The sequence below is a fragment of the Toxotes jaculatrix genome, chromosome 5, assembly GCF_017976425.1.
Source record: "Toxotes jaculatrix isolate fToxJac2 chromosome 5, fToxJac2.pri, whole genome shotgun sequence".
In the NCBI taxonomy this organism is placed as follows: Eukaryota; Metazoa; Chordata; class Actinopteri; family Toxotidae; genus Toxotes; species Toxotes jaculatrix.
The window spans coordinates 9458577-9480729 of record NC_054398.1 but is presented as its reverse complement, the minus strand read 5'-3'; the positions used below and the strand labels follow the sequence as shown (position 1 = coordinate 9480729).

General features: G+C 40.1%; 1 protein-coding gene across 2 annotated transcripts; it reads left to right on the top strand.

Annotated features, from left to right (window-relative positions):
• Positions 1–2711: 2711 nt before the first annotated feature.
• Positions 2712–12651, top strand: nap1l4a (nucleosome assembly protein 1-like 4a). Of its 2 annotated transcripts, XM_041038472.1 has the most exons (15): positions 2766–2811; positions 3838–3875; positions 4302–4374; positions 5204–5348; positions 5929–6015; positions 6511–6645; positions 6743–6814; positions 6923–7062; positions 7291–7436; positions 10077–10096; positions 10218–10337; positions 10540–10575; positions 10788–10841; positions 11801–11835; positions 12229–12651. In XM_041038472.1, exons 2-14 carry the CDS (start codon positions 3860–3862, stop codon positions 11804–11806), a joined length of 1050 nt encoding a protein of 349 aa, XP_040894406.1. In that variant the 5' UTR covers positions 2766–2811; positions 3838–3859; the 3' UTR covers positions 11807–11835; positions 12229–12651. The 2 variants fall into 2 exon arrangements, with proteins under 2 accessions (XP_040894405.1, XP_040894406.1); XM_041038471.1 differs by lacking the exon at positions 11801–11835 and having other exon boundaries at positions 2712–2811.
• Positions 12652–22153: the final 9502 nt, after the last annotated feature.

The following is a 22153-nucleotide window of genomic DNA, read 5'->3' as shown; positions in this document are numbered from 1 at the left end:
CACCATACATAGTATTTGAACAGCCAGGTGTGTTCTGCCCCCTTGGTGGCGGGGGTGTGTGTGTGGGGGGGGCAAATACAAAAGACAGAAAGCAGGTGTAATCTTGGAGTTGACTTGCTGATGAGCTGAGGCTGTACAGCTTTGTGTGAGGGCTGGAGGTGTAGGTTGCAGAGGGTCGCAAAACCATAAAAGGTTTTAAAATAACTGAATTCGAAGTTGTTTTTATGCTTTGGTTTATTCATTTTAAGTCAAAGATCCACATCACATTGAGGTGATAATGCACAAAGAACTCCTCTGTTCATATAACCATAGTTTCTGCTTCAAATGACACTAGCACCACCCTACATTTCCTAAATTAGCGATTACTGTACACTTGTTTCTAGATCTCTGGCTCATTCCAAATGCTACACAATCACATTTGATTTCCTCTGTGAGTACAGACCCTGCTGGTAAATGTCACACTGTGACAGGCACAAACCCTGGTCACCACAGCCGTACCCCGAGGGGCCCCGGTGCTGTCACTTCCTCTCAAGTGTGTAGGCTACATAATGGTTGATAGGAAACAGAATTTTAGTGTTTTTTTTATGTCTGTTAATCAGTGGGTTATTTCCGCAAAAAGCACATTTCCAACAGAAAAAAAGAAAACGTTAATGGTGAATCAGTCGGATACTTTACATGAACAGACAGTCACTACTGATACAGCCTTGTGACATGCTCTGTGCCCTTATGGTGGAACATTTTCAGATAAATACCGTTTTTCTAAATAGATGAGATGTGAAAAGGCTGTGGATTTTCTAATTTGAGATGTAATTTCTAATGACGAGAGAAGAAAAGCAAATGGGTTTGTCCATTTGTGGATAGTGACAGAAAATGACTCAAAGCTATTACCACTTCCCACTTTGAAACCTCTCTGTCACACACATTTAAAATCTCCCTCTATGTCATCTCTTGGATCCAATAAAAACACTGATGTTATCTGACAAAGCAGGTAAATGATAGCTCTTGTTCTACTATCTAATTCATGCAAACACTAACTACCAGTGCTTGTTGATGCCTGTTCTCAAATATGGCTTTTTGTTCTACAATGACGTATTGCTTCAGAATAATATAATAATTCAGCTATTTTCTGGTGTAAGAATAAATATGCAGCATTTAGGCCATCTGCAATGATTATTGTCATCTTCATGTCATTACTAACTAGTTGTTGAGAGGTACAACCACAAAATATTCTGCTTTAGCCATACTGTTTCATGCTTTAAGAGGTTTGAACTTCACTCATTCCAGTCATCAACCAGCCCATCCAATCATCTCTAAAAGCCATGTTAACATACTATGAGCTTGGTCAGTTAACCTAAATGTATACATCCTGTGCAGTTTTTCTTAAAAAATACCTCTATGGATTGTCGAATATGTCTGAGCAGAGTGAAAACAAGCACATGTGAGCTGTGAAACATAAAAAACACAATGGTACACACACTCTCTACAATTTACACACATCAACTATCGACTCATCAATACATTTATACAATATGAGAGACTCTTTCAGTGTACATGCACTGATAGAGTCACTGTCTCCCATGAAGCACAGGTATATGAAGCCCTCTTGTGGTCTAAACATGTTCTGGAGCACTTACTACATACATCAATAGACAAAAATATTATTGATGTTGTAGCTTGAATCCCATATGAAAAGGCTGAATGTATATTATTCTCATTTCAGTAGTCCCCTTAAATCTCACAAATCTTTAAATAGATAGTCGTTATTACTTACAACCAACATTTGCCCAATATTGCTAACAAGCTGTAGTTTTGACTTCTGAATTCATCTGGAGTTTTTAGGTGCAGCTTTGAAATATATAAGTTTAATAAAGATGTTGTCTGAAATGTGGCAGTTATTTAGAAATGATAAGATGGAGATTCCAGTGGGATGAGCACAGGTGTGCACAGGGCATCTAAGGGTCAGTGGGTAAAATTAAAAAAGGGGACCTCTTAAAGGGTGCACTAGTGTTATGCATTCCAACCTGGTGTGTACATTTAAACCAAAACATACCCCAACTGTGCACACAAGGGTACTTGGGCTTACCAAAGGCGTACATTACTGGCTGGAATAGGACCATTTGGCCAGACCACATTGGCACTTGAGTGGCACTTAGGTTGGCCTCTGCTGAGACATTATGGCATATACTTGATTCATGTTCAGCAAGCATTTCAAATGTTCCTCCTGTCCTATGGGAAACAGTGGGACGGCCCCAGGCTTGGCCCTATCTTTGTTCGTCATTTCTGTATTGCTGTGCTCTTCTTCTGCCAGGAAGTCAGAGGGTGAAGATGAAGGTGTGCCAGTGATGTACTACACCTGATGAGGCTTGGCTAAGGAAACCTTGCTACTGTTCAAAATACAAAGAGCGCTGAGACAAGGAGGAGCACAATGAATATGAACCTTGTGAAACACATGAGATGTCTTCAGTTAAAAAAAAAGCTTTAAATCTTTTGTCTTGATCTGGTGTTTGACGGAAAAGCCACGAATGCTTTGAGATTATGATTAGATTTTACTTTTACTGCAAAATAGATATTTTATAAAATCCTTCGTCTGCTTGTCTGTTTATTTGAGAGAGAAGAGGGGATTGAGCAACACTGAGTGTCCCCGAGAATGAGATTTGCGCAACCCAGCACTTGAACGCAGCACCGTGCCTTCCTTCACCAGCTGGCCAATCAGAATCCAGGATGCTGGAGCGCGTGTGTGTTGCTCGCGCGTGGGGGTTGAAGCGAAGACGCGTGAGCGAGGCGACCAGCGAGAATTCCGCTGTACGAGAGGTAAGACAGCTAAAACAGCAAGTTAGCACAGATATTTTATTAATGTGAACATTTCCCCCCATGCTGGGGCATTAATCATTAGCATTACGATTTATGTCACTAATTTGACGGACCGTTGATGAGCTGTATTCCCGACACTTTGCTCTGACTCTGGAACCTTTATTAACCCGCGAGCTAAAGATAGCTAGCTGATACTAGCATGTGAATGCGGCTAGCAGTGGGCTAGCTGCTGTAACGTTAACGGTCAGTTTTCTTTGCATAATCATAAGGCGCAGGGTTGTTGCCACAGTCAATCATTGGAAAAATGTATTCTAAATGGCATGTGCGAGCGGGGGAGAGAGGGTTGATGTTAAGTGTTAACGTTCGTTCTTGTTGTTATTTCAAGCATTGTTCATAGCACGTTGGCTCATACTTTCTTGCTAACCCGCTAGCCCGGTTAGCTGCTGTCAGATTTTTGGCACCGCCCATGCTGGGTGGTTATCCGTATGTGCGCGTTGTTAAGCTGATGTTAGCGTGTAGATTAATGTGATATTGTTTTATCAGTGGTCCTCTGTAACTGTCAGAGGCAAAGATGGCCATTTTACTCTATAAAAATGAAGCGATGCTAACTTTGGCTGTCGCAGCTAGCCCAACTGCCGCTAGCATGTTAGTGCTAACGGCAGTTGGGCTAGCAGTTGCACTTGCTTAACACCAGCGTTTCTGTTGATCAGCTGGAGAATACTTAGCTGTTAGTTCACAATGCTTTTCACAGATGACAGTTGTCTCAGTTTGTACACCAAGTGAAGTCATAGATTTTACATATGATTGTTCTGTATTGATGTTTGTTGGCAATGTAATGATGAAACATGTCTCTCACATAGAGGTACTATTAATTGTATCCCCGGGCTCACTAAATAAATACTATCGACACTGGTTGTTTTCCTCTTTCACGCTGTAGCTAGCTTTCTCCGTCACTACTAACTCTCTCTGTCTCTGTCATGACCCACGATGAGCATTTGACTTATATAATTGATATGTTTTTAACAGAGGAAGGAGTTGCCACTCAGTAATGGACGCCAGTAAAGGTAAAGACAAACGTAGTTGTATTTCAACTTACTTTATGTAATGTGAGAAATTTTGGTTTTAGTCTGTACTTAATATTAGCTGTTATATTTTCATGTTTACATGTATGTAATAAAAAGAATGGCAGATAGGCTTGTTAACTTGTTTTGTGGAATGTAACCTCAGAAATGACCAATTATCACCAACTCTGACTCATACATAAACTCAGCATTTGTAATCATCACAGAAAAATGTGAGGGCTGTCGTATTGAATGGATTATGTTGTCTCATATAGTGTATGATGAGACACAAAGCAGTACTGCTGGGTTTTCAACTCCCTAAATGCAAATGAAAAGAATGGCACAAGCCTCCGTGTTGTATTTTTGAATAGTAATTTGTCTAGTGGTGATGTAAGAGGTACACTTGAGTAATCTTTCTTGTTTTGGCAGGTAAAGGGGATCAAGGGATGCAGAACCCAGGTGGGCAAATGGACAGACCTGTCAGCTTCCACTTCTTGGAAAGGTCAGTGTAGATGGTTCATGTTGTATTGGTGCTATGGCAGATTAAGGGTGAAAATGGAAAGATTGACATGGTTACAACATGCCAGTATTCACATTAGTTGCTGAACAACTTAACATGGCGGTAAAATGGCAACTGCTTTTGCTTCTTTACGTTTTCTTTGTAGTTTTTAGGTATTAAGTTAATATTGTGTAGTGACTCAAATGATTCATGTTTGTATGTTCCTTGGATTCTTTGACATTATTTACTGCCTGTACAGATATATTGGATATCGGTCTATTCGGGGGGAAAAAGTTCTTGTCATAATTGCTAGTTGCATATTGATGTAATTGGCATTTACCAGCCAAAAGACAGCAATTTCCACATAACGTAAACATGGAACTGCATTACTCAAGGTGGTGATTTTGGTGAGGTGTGTTTAATAAGATCTGATTGTTAAAGAAGAGGGGCTGGGATCTGGTGGTTTTTGTGTTAACTTATTTGAAACTCTTGATACGTAAATATCAAAATCTGATGTTTCCAGTATCCAATTCTGGATACTTCAGGATACTTACAAAATTAGTGTTTTAGATTGTTGTTTGAATGAGACTATTGAATTAGTGTAGGAAAATGGTACAGTATCGTCTTATAAAACTATACTGAGATCCTTTGGTGCTTCTCAACCCCCTAGGCTGAGCACTCACCAGTTTAAAAGATTAAAGATTGTGCAAGAATTGGTTGAGGATTACAGTTTTACTTCATAGAGAAAGAAACAAAACAACATAGCTCATAATTTTATAGTTACTGCAAATGATTTAAATTCACATCAGTTCTTATGCTTCTCTTCTCCTAGCATGCTTCCCAAAGCAGTGAAGAGGCGAGTGCATGCCTTGAAAAGGCTACAGGTGCAGTGTGCTAACATAGAAGCAAAGTTCTACGAGGAAGTCCATGAGCTAGAGAGGAAGTATGCTGCCCTCTACCAGCCTCTGTTTGACAAGGTATGGTTAATAATGATTTTATAACAGAACTTTGTTCTTAACTTCACTTTACTATTGACTTGACTGTTTCCAAAGATGTATAGAATTTTCTTTGCTCAGTTTTTGTTCATGCAAACAGAGCAAAGACAGAAAAAAGACCAATAAGGTCTCTTATTTATTAAGAGAGAAAATATTTAAGAATCACTTGTGTCATTCCCTGCACTAATGGGTGGTGAAATATGTCTCTCTGGTTCAACTCAAGGTCAGGGAGGACACATCCTTGGTGCTAAATTGAAAACTGCTAGAACGAGTAGTCAACTGTTCTTTTGTTAGTCAAGGCTATTTCCAGAGCCAGTGACAAAAACTCAGCCATTCTTAGTTGCCCTGAAGACTGGCAGCTGTAATCCTGCTGCACCTGTTTGTACTCTGTGTGTATGTCAGTGTGTGTGTCCATCTTGGTCTCAAATGGTGTTGATTTCAGCGTGCTAGCTGAAAATAATTCAGCCTTGTCGAATGAATGCGTGTTCATATACAGATATTTCATGCTAACATTCACAAATCCCTCTTTTCTCTACTCTGTTGTTATATGCGTGTGTCACAGAGAAGAGATATTGTCACAGGAACAGTGGAACCCACAGATGAGGAGTGTGAGTGGCACAGTGACAGAGAGGAAGAGGAGGAGCTAGCTGTAAGTACAAATTTGGTTTGTTTGCGTTTAGAGACATTAGAGAATATTCCAAATCCTACTTCCTTTGGCTCTTCACAACATAGGAAAAGAAGTTTTTCTTATCACCACATCTCATAAATGACTCTAGGAATGTGGCAAAATTGTTAAAACAAAAAGAGGATGTTTTCAACACAAACTTGAAGCACAAAGCTTTTCTGTCTAAGGTGGATGAAGGAACAAATGCAAGGCCTACAGGGAAAAACATTTTCAACATCCTTTTCAGTAAACCAACGAGAAAACACACACATTTGGGCAAATAGGCAAATGGGTTAGTGTCTAACAGGAAAGAAGAAGGTTGTGATTTTAATGAGTATTATTAGGACTTGACTGTGATGACAGTTTTCTAACTGATGAGAACTGTTACCTTGTGTATCTGAGTTCTCTGTTGGTGGTTTGTAAAACAACTTGATCTCTTCTTTTTGAAAGCTTAATGGTGGGCTGCTCTCTGCCTTGCAGGAGGAAGTAAAGGAAAAAGCTGCAATTGAGGATGCAAAGAAAGAGGAAGCCACGCCAGAGGAAGACCCAAAAGGCATCCCTGAGTTCTGGCTCACCATATTCAAGAGTGTGGACATGCTCAGTGACATGCTACAGGTACATTTCACTGATTTATCTCTCACTCATGCCTCATAGACATTTTACATTTCTGAAGTGTTCTAAGTCTTTGACCTTTCTGTTAATTTCCCACCAGGAGCACGATGAGCCCATCCTAAAGCACCTGAAAGATATTCAAGTCAAGTTTTCTGAACCAGGACAGCCAATGGTCAGTGTCAACACAGTGTCATAATGAATTCATATAATTCAAAATTAACAAACTAATTAGAGAAAAAAATACTGTGTAAAATTATCTGTCATCTCCTTTCTCACACAGAGTTTCACATTAGAGTTCCACTTTGAGCCCAATGGTTACTTCAACAACGCAGTCCTCACTAAAGTCTACAAGATGAAATCAGAACCTGATGCCTCAGACCCTTTCTCATTTGAGGGGCCAGAGATCATTGACTGTGAAGGGTGAGAGCCAGAGCACACAAACGTACTTGTTAATCTGTGGCTTGGGCATAAATGATGTAGAGTAAAAAAAAAAATAGACATTGTGTGGTTTGTAAAACATTTCTGCTCACTCTTTCTATATTTACATCCCACATATCAGCCTCCTCTTGGCACTTCCTCTAGCTTTTACCTTTTTTGAGTCCTTGCTTTCTGCAGCCTCTCACTTCTTTTCACACTTCCTCTCTTTAGCTGTCAAATAGATTGGCACAAGGGGAAGGATGTGACAGTGAAAACTATTAAGAAGAAGCAGAAGCATAAAGGCCGCGGCACAGTTCGCACTGTTACCAAACAGGTCCCCAACGACTCTTTCTTCAACTTCTTTAATCCCGTCAAAGGTGAGAACGCACAAAATGTGGTGGATTTCTCTGGAGGTCTCACTGCCACACTCAAAACAATTGCTCCTATATCTTTTCAGCAATTTGCATGTATCTCACATACATATGCAATTTCCCCACTGAGGGACTAATAAAGGATTTCTTATTCTTACAACCATTTAGATTTAAAGCTTTGTTCTGTTAGCTGTGTAGACACGTTGAGCAAACCCTAACTTACTGAAAACTCTGAGAGGGAGAGTGTTACACAGGTGCATCCTTTTGACAGTCAGCGTGTGTTTGTTTACCTGCAGGTAGTGTGGCAACATGTTAATATACATGTCCTGGTTTTATTATCACTGCACTGAGCTGAATTCAGCAGCAGATGGCGCCAGACTCCTTTACTGCATCAGATTGTGCAGTCATCCTGCAGCATGCATGTGGGATAGGCAACATGTCTGTTGCTCACTGAAGTTGAACTTTGTACGTGAAGCTGTGCTCACTCAACTCTCTAACCTTTACATCAACAGTGGGTTTACCATTATTTTCCAGTTCAAAGAGTTAAGGTGTTTTTATGGCATTAAAACAGCCAGTGAATGACGGATATATGACTGATCTAAGATATGAAGCAAAGTTTTGAGACCACTCATAAGCCACAGTCTTTCTAGCCATTACTTTAAAACATTTAACCAATTACATTCTTTATAAATAAACTAATATAATCTTTCAAGAATATTAGCATCTCAAAGAGCTTTGAAAAAAACACCAAAGAGAAATATAGTAATTAAAGAAGAGGTCAAATCACAGACTGAAAAACTCTGGAGGAAATACCAAAGGTTGGTTTAAAAAAAGTCTCATGTTAGTTTAGGTGAGAAGAGTCAGTTAGATGTCAGAAGTCTTATGTTTTCAATTTGATTGCCTTTGATCATTTGAAGAAACATTAGATGAATAATACAGTGTCAGGTCCATGAAGTCAGATATCCTGAAATGAGGAATTGGTGTATCAGAGGAATACACCTTTATTTGATGTCTGTATTGTCTTTGCTATACAGTCAACTTACCTGTAAGACATGTCCGGACTCATTCTGACTTTGAGAAGTTGACCTAAACACCCATTGGCTGAGCAAATGTTTGTCTTACTGGTTCAGTCATAACCTTGGTATATGACTGGTGAATATAAATAGCTCTTTGTCAGGTGTGTTAAGGTGTGCAGCTCTAGGGCTTGGATGTCCATAAGTGAATCAGCCATCATTTGCTGATCACATGAACACACACAATGAGTGCATGTGACTCAACTGCTGTGTAGTCTGTGGATATAAATAAAATATATTGTATATCGTTTGTTAAGGACAGAGATTTTATTAGAGTGGATGGGAAAGTAGAGATGCCACAGCAAATATTGGTTTTGATGTGTCACCACAGAATCACAGAAGTAAATGGTTGTCTTTTTTTTTTTTGACCATTGGCATTGTGAACACAACTTTTCATATCTACATGAATTTTACCTCTTCTGTCAGGATAATAAAAGAATGTTTTTGTTCAACAGCTAAATGTAACATTGATTCATTCGTTGCAGAAACTTAAGTTTGTGTTCAGTCATGAGCAAGATGAATAAATCAGCAGGGCAGATATTAGCTTACTGCAGATACGTTGACATCAGTAGCTATGTCAGCAGATAAGTATCACACATTTCTAGATAGTAGAAACAGGAAACATATATTTGAGCTAATTTAGAAATGAAAGTGTGAAGTTGATGCTCAGACTGTGTTCAAACGGTCTTAGCACAGAAAGAATTATTTTAAAATGATGTACAAAACTAGTGTTTTATTGTATAATTACATGAAGTGATACAACTTCAGGTGCGATATAGCGAGGTAGCAGGCTCACAACTAAAATGAAGACCAGTTGATCAGATAAATGGAGATTACTGTGTCATGTAATGCTAGTAAAGCAGGTCTTTCAGGGCAAGAATTTGCAGTCACCAAGGAAAAACTGTCATTTGGCCCACATGTTCATAGTTTCAGATATTGTTAATGGCTAAATAATTGACATGATTAGTTCAAAGAATTTGTGAAAATCTTCTGCAGTGCACCTAAGGCTGTGTTCACCTTCCTCTCACCACATATTTTTTTTAAATTCATTTGCACTTGCAGTCACCATACTCAGAGAGCCTGAGTCACATCGAGCCTGCTCTCTAAAATTGCTGGTAATGACTATGGCCACTGTAGCGGACCTGCGTGATGGCATTATGTAGCATGTGCACAGAGGCATGCAAGTGTAACAAAGCAGTTTCCCTTAATACAATATTGTTGAAAGAGAGAGGAAGGACATGATGATATCACCTTTAGTCAGTTTATTGACGGGGTGGTGGGGCACAGCTGTTTGCTAACGTCCTGTCACTGCCTCCGTGGTGTGACCTCATTTATAATAACCATAGAGTTTGCCATAAATGGATACTCAGATGTTATAGCTAACGCGAAGGCTGTCTCACTTATAACACCAGTGTACTTTCCGACTGTGACTGTTGGCTTAACTGGTCATTAAATAAATGAGTGTGCCAATTAAAATCCTGTTTTTCCACTTTTCATCACACCTTAAAAGTTCTTTGTAAACCAGTATGTTGAGGTTCTTATTGGTTAAATTCTGTGTCCTTTCCCCTCACAGCTTCACCAGATGGAGAAATGGTGAGTAAAATGTAGCTTATTCTCCATAAAATCACCAGCCATTTTATTGTTTTTTCTCTTACCATCAATATGATGGATTTGTAGCTGCGTTTAAAAAGGTCTCTGTGTTTTTGTTTTACAGGACGAAGACTCTGAGTACACTCTAGCCACAGACTTTGAGATTGGTCATTTCTTCCGTGAGAGAATAGTTCCCAGAGCAGTGCTGTATTTCACTGGGGAGGCCCTGGAAGATGACGAGAGTGTGAGTGGTTTTCCTCCAGCACGCACACACACACACACACACACACACACACACACAGAGTTACTCATGAACACAGAAAAACTCCACTACCCCAGCCACAAGATGGGATGTTTGCAAACTGACTCTCTTGAGGATATATAAGCTAAACCTGTCATCAGTGTTGGGTGTATTTTCAGTCTTGATTTCGTTGTTTTTATTGCAGTTTGAAGAGGAGGAGCTGGAAGAGGGAGACGAAGAGGTTAGTGATTCCACTTTCACTCACAAACACTGTGCATTTGAGGTGAAATACCAGACATCTGCTCATCATTGCTCACACAGGACTTGGGTGTATAATTTTACCACCATACACATCACTGCTAAACCTTACAATTATACCACTCCCTCCCATATATTTCTCTTAAAAAAGAGTTGTTTGCATGTCTTTGAATGTTCTTGTTTTTTGGGTCTCAGGAGCAAGATGAGGAGGGTGATGATGACGACGATGAGGGAGACTTTGACCCCATGGTCAGTTTGCATCTTGCACTTTTTCCCTTCCTCTTGATTTAAATATTTAATACTAATATTTAATTGTCATAATCTGGAACATTTGGCCTACTGTGTATTTTGAAGGCACCAAGCAAACAACTTGTCAAAACTTAGTTCTCTTGACGTTAATGGGGGCCAACAGGCAGAACCAGAGAAATGTCCATGCATGCTTTATAAATAAATCTTTTATTTACTTTCACCTATACTGAAGATCCTGTTTACTTTGTATGGGCTACATTAACCTGGATAACATGGTTTACCTAAGACAGAATCAACATATAATCTGTAAACTTTTACACTAAGATCAAGATTTTTTTCCCCCAAAATCACCTGAACATGACAACACAGTTGTACAGTGAAGTGTGTTAAGCTCAAATTAAAGAGGATAACCTAGGTCACCATCAGAGCGAACACCTGTGATTATGAGAAGGGGAGTCTCCTTCCATGCATTCATTCAGGTTCTTCTTTTTCAATCTCTAGTGTTCACCAAAAGCTCAATCTATTCTGCATATGGCAGACTGTTAAAGAGGTGTTTGCTTTTTCTGCTTTCACTTTGACAGGTTACAAAATATTCCGTAATGACAGCCAGAGAAAGAGGTGTTTATTTTGTCATTTAGTTGGGCTGAGAGTTTAGGTACAATGATAACTCTCCATTATGAGCTATTCCAGTCTGATAGTGAGTAAGCGTGTGTAACATGTCCTGTAAGCAGAGTGAACAACAACACTACTGTGTCTGTGAATGAGTTTCTTTCGTAGCTTGTTGTGTGGAGTTTTTGAGCTTATCAGTTATTATTTTTTCATTTTGCCTCAGGAGTTCAGGGTGCTAATTCACCAGCTTCACCACTGTTTCACTGTGCTCGCTATGTTGTTTCTCAATGTGACAATTAAACTTGTGCATATTGTTGTCTCTCCCTCCCCTTGATTCCCCTCCATTACAGGCATAATCAATCATTCTCACCCCATGCATTTCTAGGTAAGGGAGAAATAAGGATGGCGTCCCCGCATACATTGTACACTGTCTTCGTCCACTGGCTTTAGTTTATTACTCTGGCTGCCTCTCTTTTTCACTACATCCTTGATTCTCCGAGTAGTCCGAGGTGTTTAGGACCTTTAATTCACATCTTGTGTAGCTGCAGCATCTACCTGTCCTGTCTTTCCTCCTTTCCATCTGTTTGTTTTTCCTCCTGTGGTCCCATCCCAGGTTTTTAACATTGTTCCCTTCACTGTCCCAAACCAGGTGCTTTCATTCTTTAGCGTCTGCTTTCTTTTTTAGCTTCTTCTTACTTGCTGCTTAGTGCCCAGGGGCTTTATTAGCTCTCTGTCGTCTTATTTACTAATCTGGTTTCACTCTCTTTGCTCCCCACAGAAAGAACAGCAGCAGCCTGCCGAATGCAAACAGCAGTAACCGTGGTGATCAGGGGAGATGGAGACCTGCTGTCAGTCAATTCAGTTCTTAGCCAATCAGCAAGTCCTCCTACTCTTGCAGGCTCCGCCCTTTTATGAACTCTCACCTGAACGCAATAGAACGCAAACCAAACTGCGTTTTTATTATGTGCATGACTTCTTCTTTTTTCTTTTGTTTCTTTTGTCTTGCGCCCATCTCACCCACCCCCCTCCCTTTTTTTTTTAATTTGGCTTCATTCAAACTCAAAGCAGGAAGTGACTTGACTCTAATTGAAATACCATGGCATCACATAGGGACAGTGTTGTTCTTCTTCAGTAAGGTGGAGTAGGTTACTACTGCCAAAAAAAAAAAAACTCAGAAAATCATCATCTGTGAAAAAGATAAGAAAGGAATGAATCCCAACTTTTAGTTTCATGGAAATAAATCAGTTACTCAGGGTTTTTTAATGCCAACAAGAGAAGTGATAGTTAACCAGGAAACTGCTGAACAAGTTTGACTTAACCTTTCACTGGGGTTGCTAAAGTGTTTTTCTTTTGTTTTGTGTGTGTGTTTTTTTAAGAGACATACAGTGTATCATTTTGAATTTAATTTACTTTTTTTTTTTAATGTTCATTGTCATGTCATTGGACTATTTATTCTGGTGTCATGCAGCTGTATGAAGTGGTGCATTTTGGGATCTCTTTGAGGCCCAGCCACTGTTGTTATAGGCTCCTTCTTATGGGCTCAAACATTATTTGGGCTTAGCAGGTCAACAAAACGTGAATACTGCCAAGTCGTGTTTTTTTCTATGATCAGAAAAACATTTCAAACATTGAGGAACTGTGTTCTCCATTAATACAGCTCACTTCTGCCCAGTTGTACTGGGTATAACAAGCATTTAAACTGAGCACTTGAGTGGACACGTTAAGCTAATTAAGATCACGTGACAGGCGTGTGGTTATATTTCAGATAGGACCTGGTCTATTACTCTTCCCTGTGTGCCCCATCACCCATTAAATGCTCTTTTAACGTGTTTTACAAGGACGCAAAGAACAATTTGTGGAATTAAGACAAGAATTTCCCCAGCCTGAGCTTGTGGTCTGGTAAATAATTGCCTCAGAGATGACAGATTTCAGCAGACACCGTGACTGACACTCAACCTTTTGTGGTTTATAATGTATCTCTTCTGGCATGTGTTTAGTTCTTAACAAATTTCATTTAGAGTCAGTGATGGGACAGGGTGCAAGATGTTTGGATCAAATGTAAATTCTGTTGCCAAGAAGCCAAAATAAAAGACAAAACACACCGTCCTCTTTTGTTAAATTGTTTGCCAATTGTCATTAACACAGTGTAATCTAATTAAGCATTTAAAAGTTGTTTAAAAATATATAAATATTTCTGTTATTGTCTAATGATTCAGTAGAATGTCTGTGGAAAACAAATGGAAGAGGTTGCCAATGTATTTTATATACCGCTCGTGGATTCTGGCCGCTCGGTTGGCCCCCTTTGCCTGATGGCTGATCATCGATAGCAGCGACAGCAAAATTACAACCCATCCTTTCTCTCTCTTTTTAAAAAGAACGATTGTAGATCTTGTTGGACGGATCTCTCAGAGCCACGGTTGACATCTTCAAATCTACTACATTGGACCGTGTGCTAGCAATGGCCTTAACTGGTTCTTATTCACAATTTGTTACTTGCGCAATATTTCTTTTCAATTTGTACAGAGTTAGTTAAAATATTCTATTAAAGTTGTGCGACATGGAAATGTCTTTTTTGTGTTCTTTGTCCTTGGTCTCTGTTTGTGTCCCAGGTTTACCAGTAGTGTAGAGCAGTTCTGAGCCCTCATCACAGGTTCACATACTGTGTGCTTGGAAAACATGAGTGGTTCCACCGAATACTGATTTTCTTTTTAGAAATTAAAAATACACAAACGTGTAAGCAAATAGTGGAGAAAACTCGTGGAAAAATGTATATGTGTAGCAGAGAAATATTTTTCTCCTTTCCTGTGTCATTAAATGTCACACATTGATCATGTGACTCCTTGGAGATTTGTTCAGGGATTTTAAATGCAAGGTAGAGACCTGTGAAGCTAAATAAATGAGGTTTTTCTTTTGAGTAACTTAGTAACCTATATGCTGTTTTTTTTTTTTTTTTTCAGCCGATATAACAGAAAAAGCACAGATGGAACTAATGACATCAACCATTCAAGTGTCCCAGTAAGACGTGACAGTGAGGCAGCATGACCAATACCCAGGACCCGGAAACTGAAGTAATTAAATGGAATTTAACCATCATTATTTTTTTATTTATACTTTTCCTGTCTGCTTTGAGGAAGGCACTTGGTCCCCAATCTGGTCCAGTGGAGCTGTTTGGTCCTCGCCAGTCACAAACTGCTCTTACCAGCTCACAACATGTCTATTGCTACCCAGACACTGTGTGTACAGATTACTTTCCTTGGTTTAATGCACATGTTGTTGACAGCACAATGTGACAGGACACTGAATGGCCACACACACTGACTTTACCATTGGGCATCAGGTGACGATTTGTAAATGATTGGCAAGAGCTTAGAGCGAAGCCTGTGGCCACAGCCTCAGTGTGCTGACCTGAGAGCAGAGGAACCCTTTCTGTCTCACAAGCACCATGGTGACTTTGTAACAGCAGGGCGTTGTCCAGGCCGGAGGAATCTGCTAATGTTCAGCTCAGCATCAGGCAACTCAACCAGAATGTGTGGAATTCTGTCTTGCAGATAAAGGAAGCATGTACGTGCCTCTGTGAGAGCCTTGTAGTGCATTGTGGGAGATAATGGCTGAGTGCCCTGAAGTTTCTGGAGGAGGATGGTGACACCGTGTCCCAGCAACCCAGGTTTTTCGACTGAGCGCTGAAAGATAGCTGCTTCCTTATGCTGTCACCTTGTCCAGCAACACTTGAATCTGCGGTTGGGTTTATGCTTCTATCTGCATGGCAACAGAGGCGACAACATGTGACTGTGTGAGAAAACACAAGTCTGAATTTGTTCAAAGATCGTGACACAAGCCAGGTCACCATCGACACTAAGTTTGAAATTCTACTTTTAAAATTAATAAACTTTCTAACAAAATGTGTGATGTTTGGATGGAACGAGTTGGCAGCAGTAAAGAACAATCGTTCTGTACCACGCAGCAGACAAACCACAGACTGAAATCTCTCTCCAGTTTCTTTCTGTAATTTTGGGGATTTTGCTCTGCAGATTTATGAACAAGACCTTATTCATGCTGAGGCTGCTGTGTGGGGGTGTGAGGATCGCCTCACTGCAACAAGGAGTCTGATTGTGTCTCAGCACTCATTTCTGTGCTTTTAGCAACAAGGCCAGGGAAATGGAACTGTACATTTTACTTGCATTTGGTTTGCATTTCAAATTGCTGTGTATACCCCCAGTATAATCCACATATAGTGGCTTCAGAAAGTATTCAGACCCCTATTGTGTTGTAGATTCAATTTTAAATTGTTAAAGAAAAACAAAATCCCATCAATCTGCACTCATACTCAACCCATAACGACAAAGACATTTTTGAAAATGTATTAAAAAGCAAAAACAGAAATCCCTTATTTACAAAAGTATTCAGACCCTTCATTCAGTACTTTGTGAAGCCCTGTTTGGCAGTAATTGCAGCTTCCACTCTTCTTGGGTAAATCTCTAAAAGCTTTGGAAACTTGGATTCGGGCAGTTTATCCCACTCTTCCTGGCAGATCCTCTAAAGCTTCTGTGAATTGCCATCTTCAGGTCTTTCCACAGAGGTTCGTCTAAGTCTGGGCTTTGGCTGGGCCTCTCTAGGACAGTCTGAGACTTGTCCCGAAGCCACTCCAGCGTTGTCTTGGGTGTATGCTTTAGGTGATAGTCGCTCCTGGGAAACTCAAAGCTTTAGAAATGATTTTATCCCCTTTCTCTGATCCATGGATCAGATCCATCAGGCAGACCAGTGCAGTAATTAAGTTGTGATACATAATACTCTTATGATATACTGTGGATGTAAATCAGACAAACAAATCTAAGTATATAAAATGTTAATCCTGAATCAAACAAAATATGGCAGCTGTAGTAAAATTTGCATTCATGTACATTCAATCTAAAGAATAATAAAGATTAATAATAACAATGGTATTGTTATTTTATATAACCTCAGATTTGCTCTCAGATGAATGGGATGAATGGTCTTTAGACATAAAATATATGTAGATCTACCTAATTGCTTTAAATATTCCTTGTGCTGCAAACAACTTTTTCAACTCCACAAAAAGTAGATCAGATTACACAGCCAGACAGTTGGACAATCATCTTTATTTAGAAAGCCAGGTTGGTAAAGCAGTGTGACGTTCTTCCTGCTGAAGCTACAATAGAGTATCGTCTGTCTGTATTATGAGAAATATTTTCGCATTTAGAAATTTAGACCACAAGCAAACCCAGGTGTAGCACCAGTCACACCCTGCAGTGCTGAAAAGGTGACCTTGAGATCCACAGAGTGAGAAGGATCTCTGAAACTGAGCAGACCATTCATGAGACAAATCACCTTATTTTATCCTGCTGAAAGACAGGAGACTGAAAAGGGAAAAAAAGAGAAAAAATACAGTCAGGCTTTATCGTCTGTGCACCCTGTGACATCCTCTGCGCACTCCCTCTCAGCTGTTTGATGTTTTGACATGTGTGTATGTACACAGACGGAGGGACAGAGAGGATGTTTAACTCTATCAACATCACGTATAGAAGAAACCAGTTAGGAGGTGATCTTTACACCGTGCACATGTCCAGAGCAGCAGAACAAAGGAAAGTATTCAGACTGCTGTGATCATCCCTAAATGATGCCGTCTGCCATCGTTTCATCCTCATCCAGCAGGAGTGTAAAGGGCTCAGTCTTCTTCCGACCTTCCTCCCAAATGCAGCTGCACCCACCGTCCCACTCTTAGCCCCAAGGTGCTTTTGGCAGTTCTCCTACGTGAGCACACACACGAGCGTGTGTGAACGAGCTAGGCTGTGTGAGGGCTTTTGTGTCGTCCCCCTCCCGGGTCGGAAGTGATGTGAGCCAGATTGAGTTCCAGAGAAAAAGAGAGAGAGAGAGGAGAATAGAGAGGCGCTTTATGCTGCTGACGCCGGGTTGGTGCTCAGAACTGAATGAGCTGAACTGGCAGTGCGATAAAGAGCCCATTACCTCTTAGATCTGATGATGTTTCTGGTGCTGTTGTTGACACAAGGACAAGGAAACATGTCTAATTTTGAGACGTTTTGATCTTTCTCTAAGTTCATCAGTTGCTGCAATTACAATTCTCTCATGCTCGCAGCACTGCTCTATGGATGGCAACACTGGCCGCTCAGTCCACCTCTTCGGTCCAGGTTGAAATTTCTCAACAACTACAGAGTGTACAGACATTCATGATCCACAGAAGATGAACCCAAATGACTTTTCTGATCTCAAGACATTTCCTGTGCGACCACCATGGGGCTGATATTTGCGGTGAACTGTCTTGACAAACGCTGAATGGGTTTCTTTGATATTTAGAGAAAGGCATTAGTGTTTCCCCTCAGGATAAATTATAATAGCTTTGTGGTGATTCCTTAACTTTTATCGAGCCCCATCAGCAAATCCAGATTTATTCTGAAAACCGGCGTTGCTGTAGATTCTTTAGGTTTTGTGTGTGTGTGTGTGTGTGTGTGTGTGTGTGTGTGTGTGTGTGTGTGTGTGTGAAGTTAGTAGGATTACTAAACTTTTACATAGTTTTTAATGGACCTGTGTTGCATTTTGGGAGTAAAAATACAACCCTGTTGTCTCAGTCGTTAGAGGGAGGGCTACTCTAAGGGGAAATGATGTGTGCAGGTCAAATCAAAGATTGCCAAATAAAGGAATAAACATGCAGTTCTGGTGACACTATAACCTCTCCCAATGGCACCAGCTGTAAATAAATAAGACTGGCAAGGCACTGCAGTGGGCTCATGGGAAATTCTGTTCACAATCTCCTCTAAGAGCGAGACCATACATGGCTGTGACTAACACTGGATTTCACAATAAACCTTTTCCATCATCTCAGGCCAACCTGTTCCTTCAAATCCCTCCAGCCTTCTTGTTCTGGAGTGTTTGAATGTTTTTCGTGGGCGTCAGGTGATGGAAACATGGAAAGGTTTTGACAACTGTTTGCCAAAACACAATTATGTTTTGTCATTATTATTAATATATATTTTTTTATGGGCTGGGCTCTATCCCAGTATGGATTGGGCATGTTGAGTCTACCTGACTGGACTGTGGAAGGAACAGAATGAGGAAAATGTGTAAACTCTTTGTAGAAAAGGCAAAGGGCAAGTAATCAAACCAAAGCTGACCACCAAGTCACTCTTTAACTAAAACTGCATTTGAGGAAACATTCGAAGGAGCTCAGGTGTTTACTCTGCGGAAATAAAGAAAAAAAAACTGACTGTAACAGAGTTATGAGAAAATCAGTCAGTGACATCTGTTACATTAAAGTTGTCAACCAGAGGCACTTTGTTCTTTTAAGTTTATCTATGTGTGCTTAACATGTAAGATTATAAACAATGGTCGCTGTAACCAAGCTAATCTTATTTGCTTTAATGCCTGGTATGTGTGGGAAAGCAAAGTTCACACCCAATCAGGGCATAGCAACGGGGCAGCGCACCTCTATCTGGATTCATGAATGGATCGGTGAATGAACGGGGAACTAGGCGTGGCATGTTTAACCTGAATCACGCTGCTTGACTTCTGTGCCAACTGAAGCTGTCAGAGCAGGTATAAGGTTACATAAAAGCGGGCACAGAAAAAAAAAAAAAAAAAACAGACGCAAGGCTGGTTTATATATGCCAATTTTGCATGTTCCACCACGCTCTGCTTTATTTAAAGGGAAATGCTGACGGCTCTGACAAAGTAAATCATTTTGGGTGATCATGGGCTTTCATGCATGCCTGCCCCCAAAATATTACATCACATGCTTCTGGTTAAGTCTTATAATTCATGAAAGAATGAGGTAATTTAGTGTAGTCATTAAAACAATACGATGATGTTATTTTGATTGATGACACCCCCCCAGTTAAATTTGGACTTGTTCATTCACTGCTTAAATGAGTAAACATTCAGGAGAATTTCCTGGCTAACTCGTCATCTTTTCACTCTCTGTTGGCTTTAAGCAGATTATCTGACATTATCTGAGGCATCATCTTAGTGTTCTACCACGTCACTGCTGGATAAAACACAGGATAAACCATCATTTAAATGAACATTTATGCTATGGCTCCGAGCCGGACAGCACAAAACCTAAAAGGTTTAACAGTCACATCAAAAAGTCCGGTCCATGGCTCCGCTCCCACCACAGATTAGTTTTACCTCAATGGAAAGACTCTAGGTTTATCATATAAGCCATGGTGAAGCTATGCAGACAGCAAAGTGAATGCTACATTCCAGTCCTGACAGGGAGAAGAATTGCAGACCTGCATACCTGCCATTCTTTGCAGAGTCAAATTGGCGAGAATGAGGTGCTGGACTCCCTGAGCAACTCGCTAGATCACATCTTGTAAGTCTCACATAGCTTGTGCGGTGTGTGAAGGAAGAGTGGTTGTCACAGACTGCATGGTTCACACACCTTTGTGATGAAGTGTGTTAATGATAATGAGAGGCAGCAATTAGGGTGTTTAATATGCCACAACATCCATTTATGAGATTGTTTCTTCTGGCTGAATGTCTGGGAACATCTGTGGTAGTAATACATACTTTTACCCAAATACTGTACTTCAGTACAATTTAGATTTAATTTAGATTTTATATTTTACTTACTCCACTAACTGATCTGGCAACTGTATTAACTATTTCTTTTGCAGGTTAATATTTCAAATAAAATATATGATTATCTTATAAAATTTGATGCACTTTTAAAGATTTTAAAGAAAACTTCCCACAAGTAAATTAATTAGTTACTATGAACATATCAATGCAAACGTAATGATTCATCAAAATATGAAATAGTCTGACAGTGGCTATTCTATGTGATGAGGACTTTCGTTTTTGATACTTGAATATTAAATATAAGAAGATAACACTTTTGTGTTTTACTTTCTACTAAACATTTCAGTGCAGGCCTTCTACTTGTGAGTCCTTTCCATTACTGTATTGCTACTTTTATTTAAGTAAATGGATAAAGAAGAAAATTGTTTTTCCATCATTAAATAAGTGTCCTGCTGTAATGTAACAATAATACTGACTGACTGATTATGAAAATGTGATGTGGATTCTTTGCCTTCTTTATCTGTCATCATACAGGATTGCCCAGTTCCTCCTAAGGCAGGAGAGAGTGTATGACAGCAGCCATTTCTGTTTTCATTGTTCTCCAACAGTTCCTGCTGCAGCATTGTGTTTGACTGCGCACGCTGCCTTCATCAGCCATTTGTTCTTTTTCCCACGCTGCTGAATGCCAGCGTGGCCACAGACACACACACATGGGGCTTATCAGAACAATGCCTCAAATAGCTCCAGAGTCTCATCACAAGGGCATGTCACCAAAGAGCAGAAGAGCTGAAGAGGATGTGTGTGAGTCTGTGTGTGTATATGTGTGTATATGTGGAAGACGGGCCAAAGTCGTAAACGTGTCACAGTATGCAGCTGTTACCTGCGGGCTCTGCTGTACTTGTCAGCGGCCCGTCACAACCAGCTCATCCATACTGCTCCCCATTGTTAAGCTGACTATGTATAGTTCACTGTCTGAGGGAGGCTTTCACCGGATAACACAACGCACATAAACACACAGAACATGAACAATACACTATATCAAATTAATCTACAACTGTGTGTACTAAAATACACACAAATGTAAAACTTCCATAAATTAAGTTATGGAAGACTTGTGTTTTCACCTGCAGGATTATACAAAAAACACTGAGCCGATTTGCACCAAACTCGGTGGATGGATGCGGCATGGACCAGGGAAGAACCCATTCAGTTTTGGGGGCTGGATCATTTTCCATGAATCTGAATTTTTTTTTCTGTCTGGTATATAATGTTTGACACTGGCCTTTGGTGGAGGTGTGCCCAGGATATTGCAGTCTATTACAATCTCAGTTTGTTGAAGGTGTAATTGCTGGGTGTGAAGGTTTATAGCGTCTACACTTTTAACTACACTGCTGTCCTGCCCAAGGTCTCTCTTTCATCAGAGATTTTAAATCTTTATTTCAATAATTTATAACATAGGTCAAATAGAAACAAAAGGAGTAAAAAGTCTAAATTTGTTTCAATAATCCAAATATTAATTACCAATTTCCTTTCCTTCCTCAATATCTCATCAACACTGACAAACTTTCAGAATAAATTATAATAATTCCAACAGGGTTCAATGAGTTGACATTTCCTGTATTTTAGTCTGTTTTATAAGCTGTGACTCACAGTAAACACTCGGCAGCTTCATGCCTCGACACGACAACCAAACTCTGGGCCTTTCTGGTCCTTCCACCTGCTGTCTTGTCACACCTATGTGCCCATGGCTGCAAAGTTCCAGCACACTGAAGTAAACAAGTTAAAAAAGAAGGGCAGACATGAAGTTATTTTAACCCTTGTGGTCAGTTACTCACAGTTTATCTGTTCTTTTTTTTGTGATTGGCTGATTATCTCATTTCCTCTCTGGGGGTTTTGTTTTGTCTCTGTGGGGACAGAGAGAACCTGGAGGGCACTGATATGAACCCAGGGTTGTCACAACACACCTCCAGAGATCCATCACACAGTCTGATTACCTTCAGAAGTACTTGTGCTTTCCCACAAGCCTGAGAAACAAGAAAAACAGTGATACATTTACCGCTGCAGTAACTCTGCAGTCACACTACGTGGTGTGTGATGTTTTGAACGCTTCAGCTCAGTTATCTTTGTCACTGTCTGCACTATATGCTGTG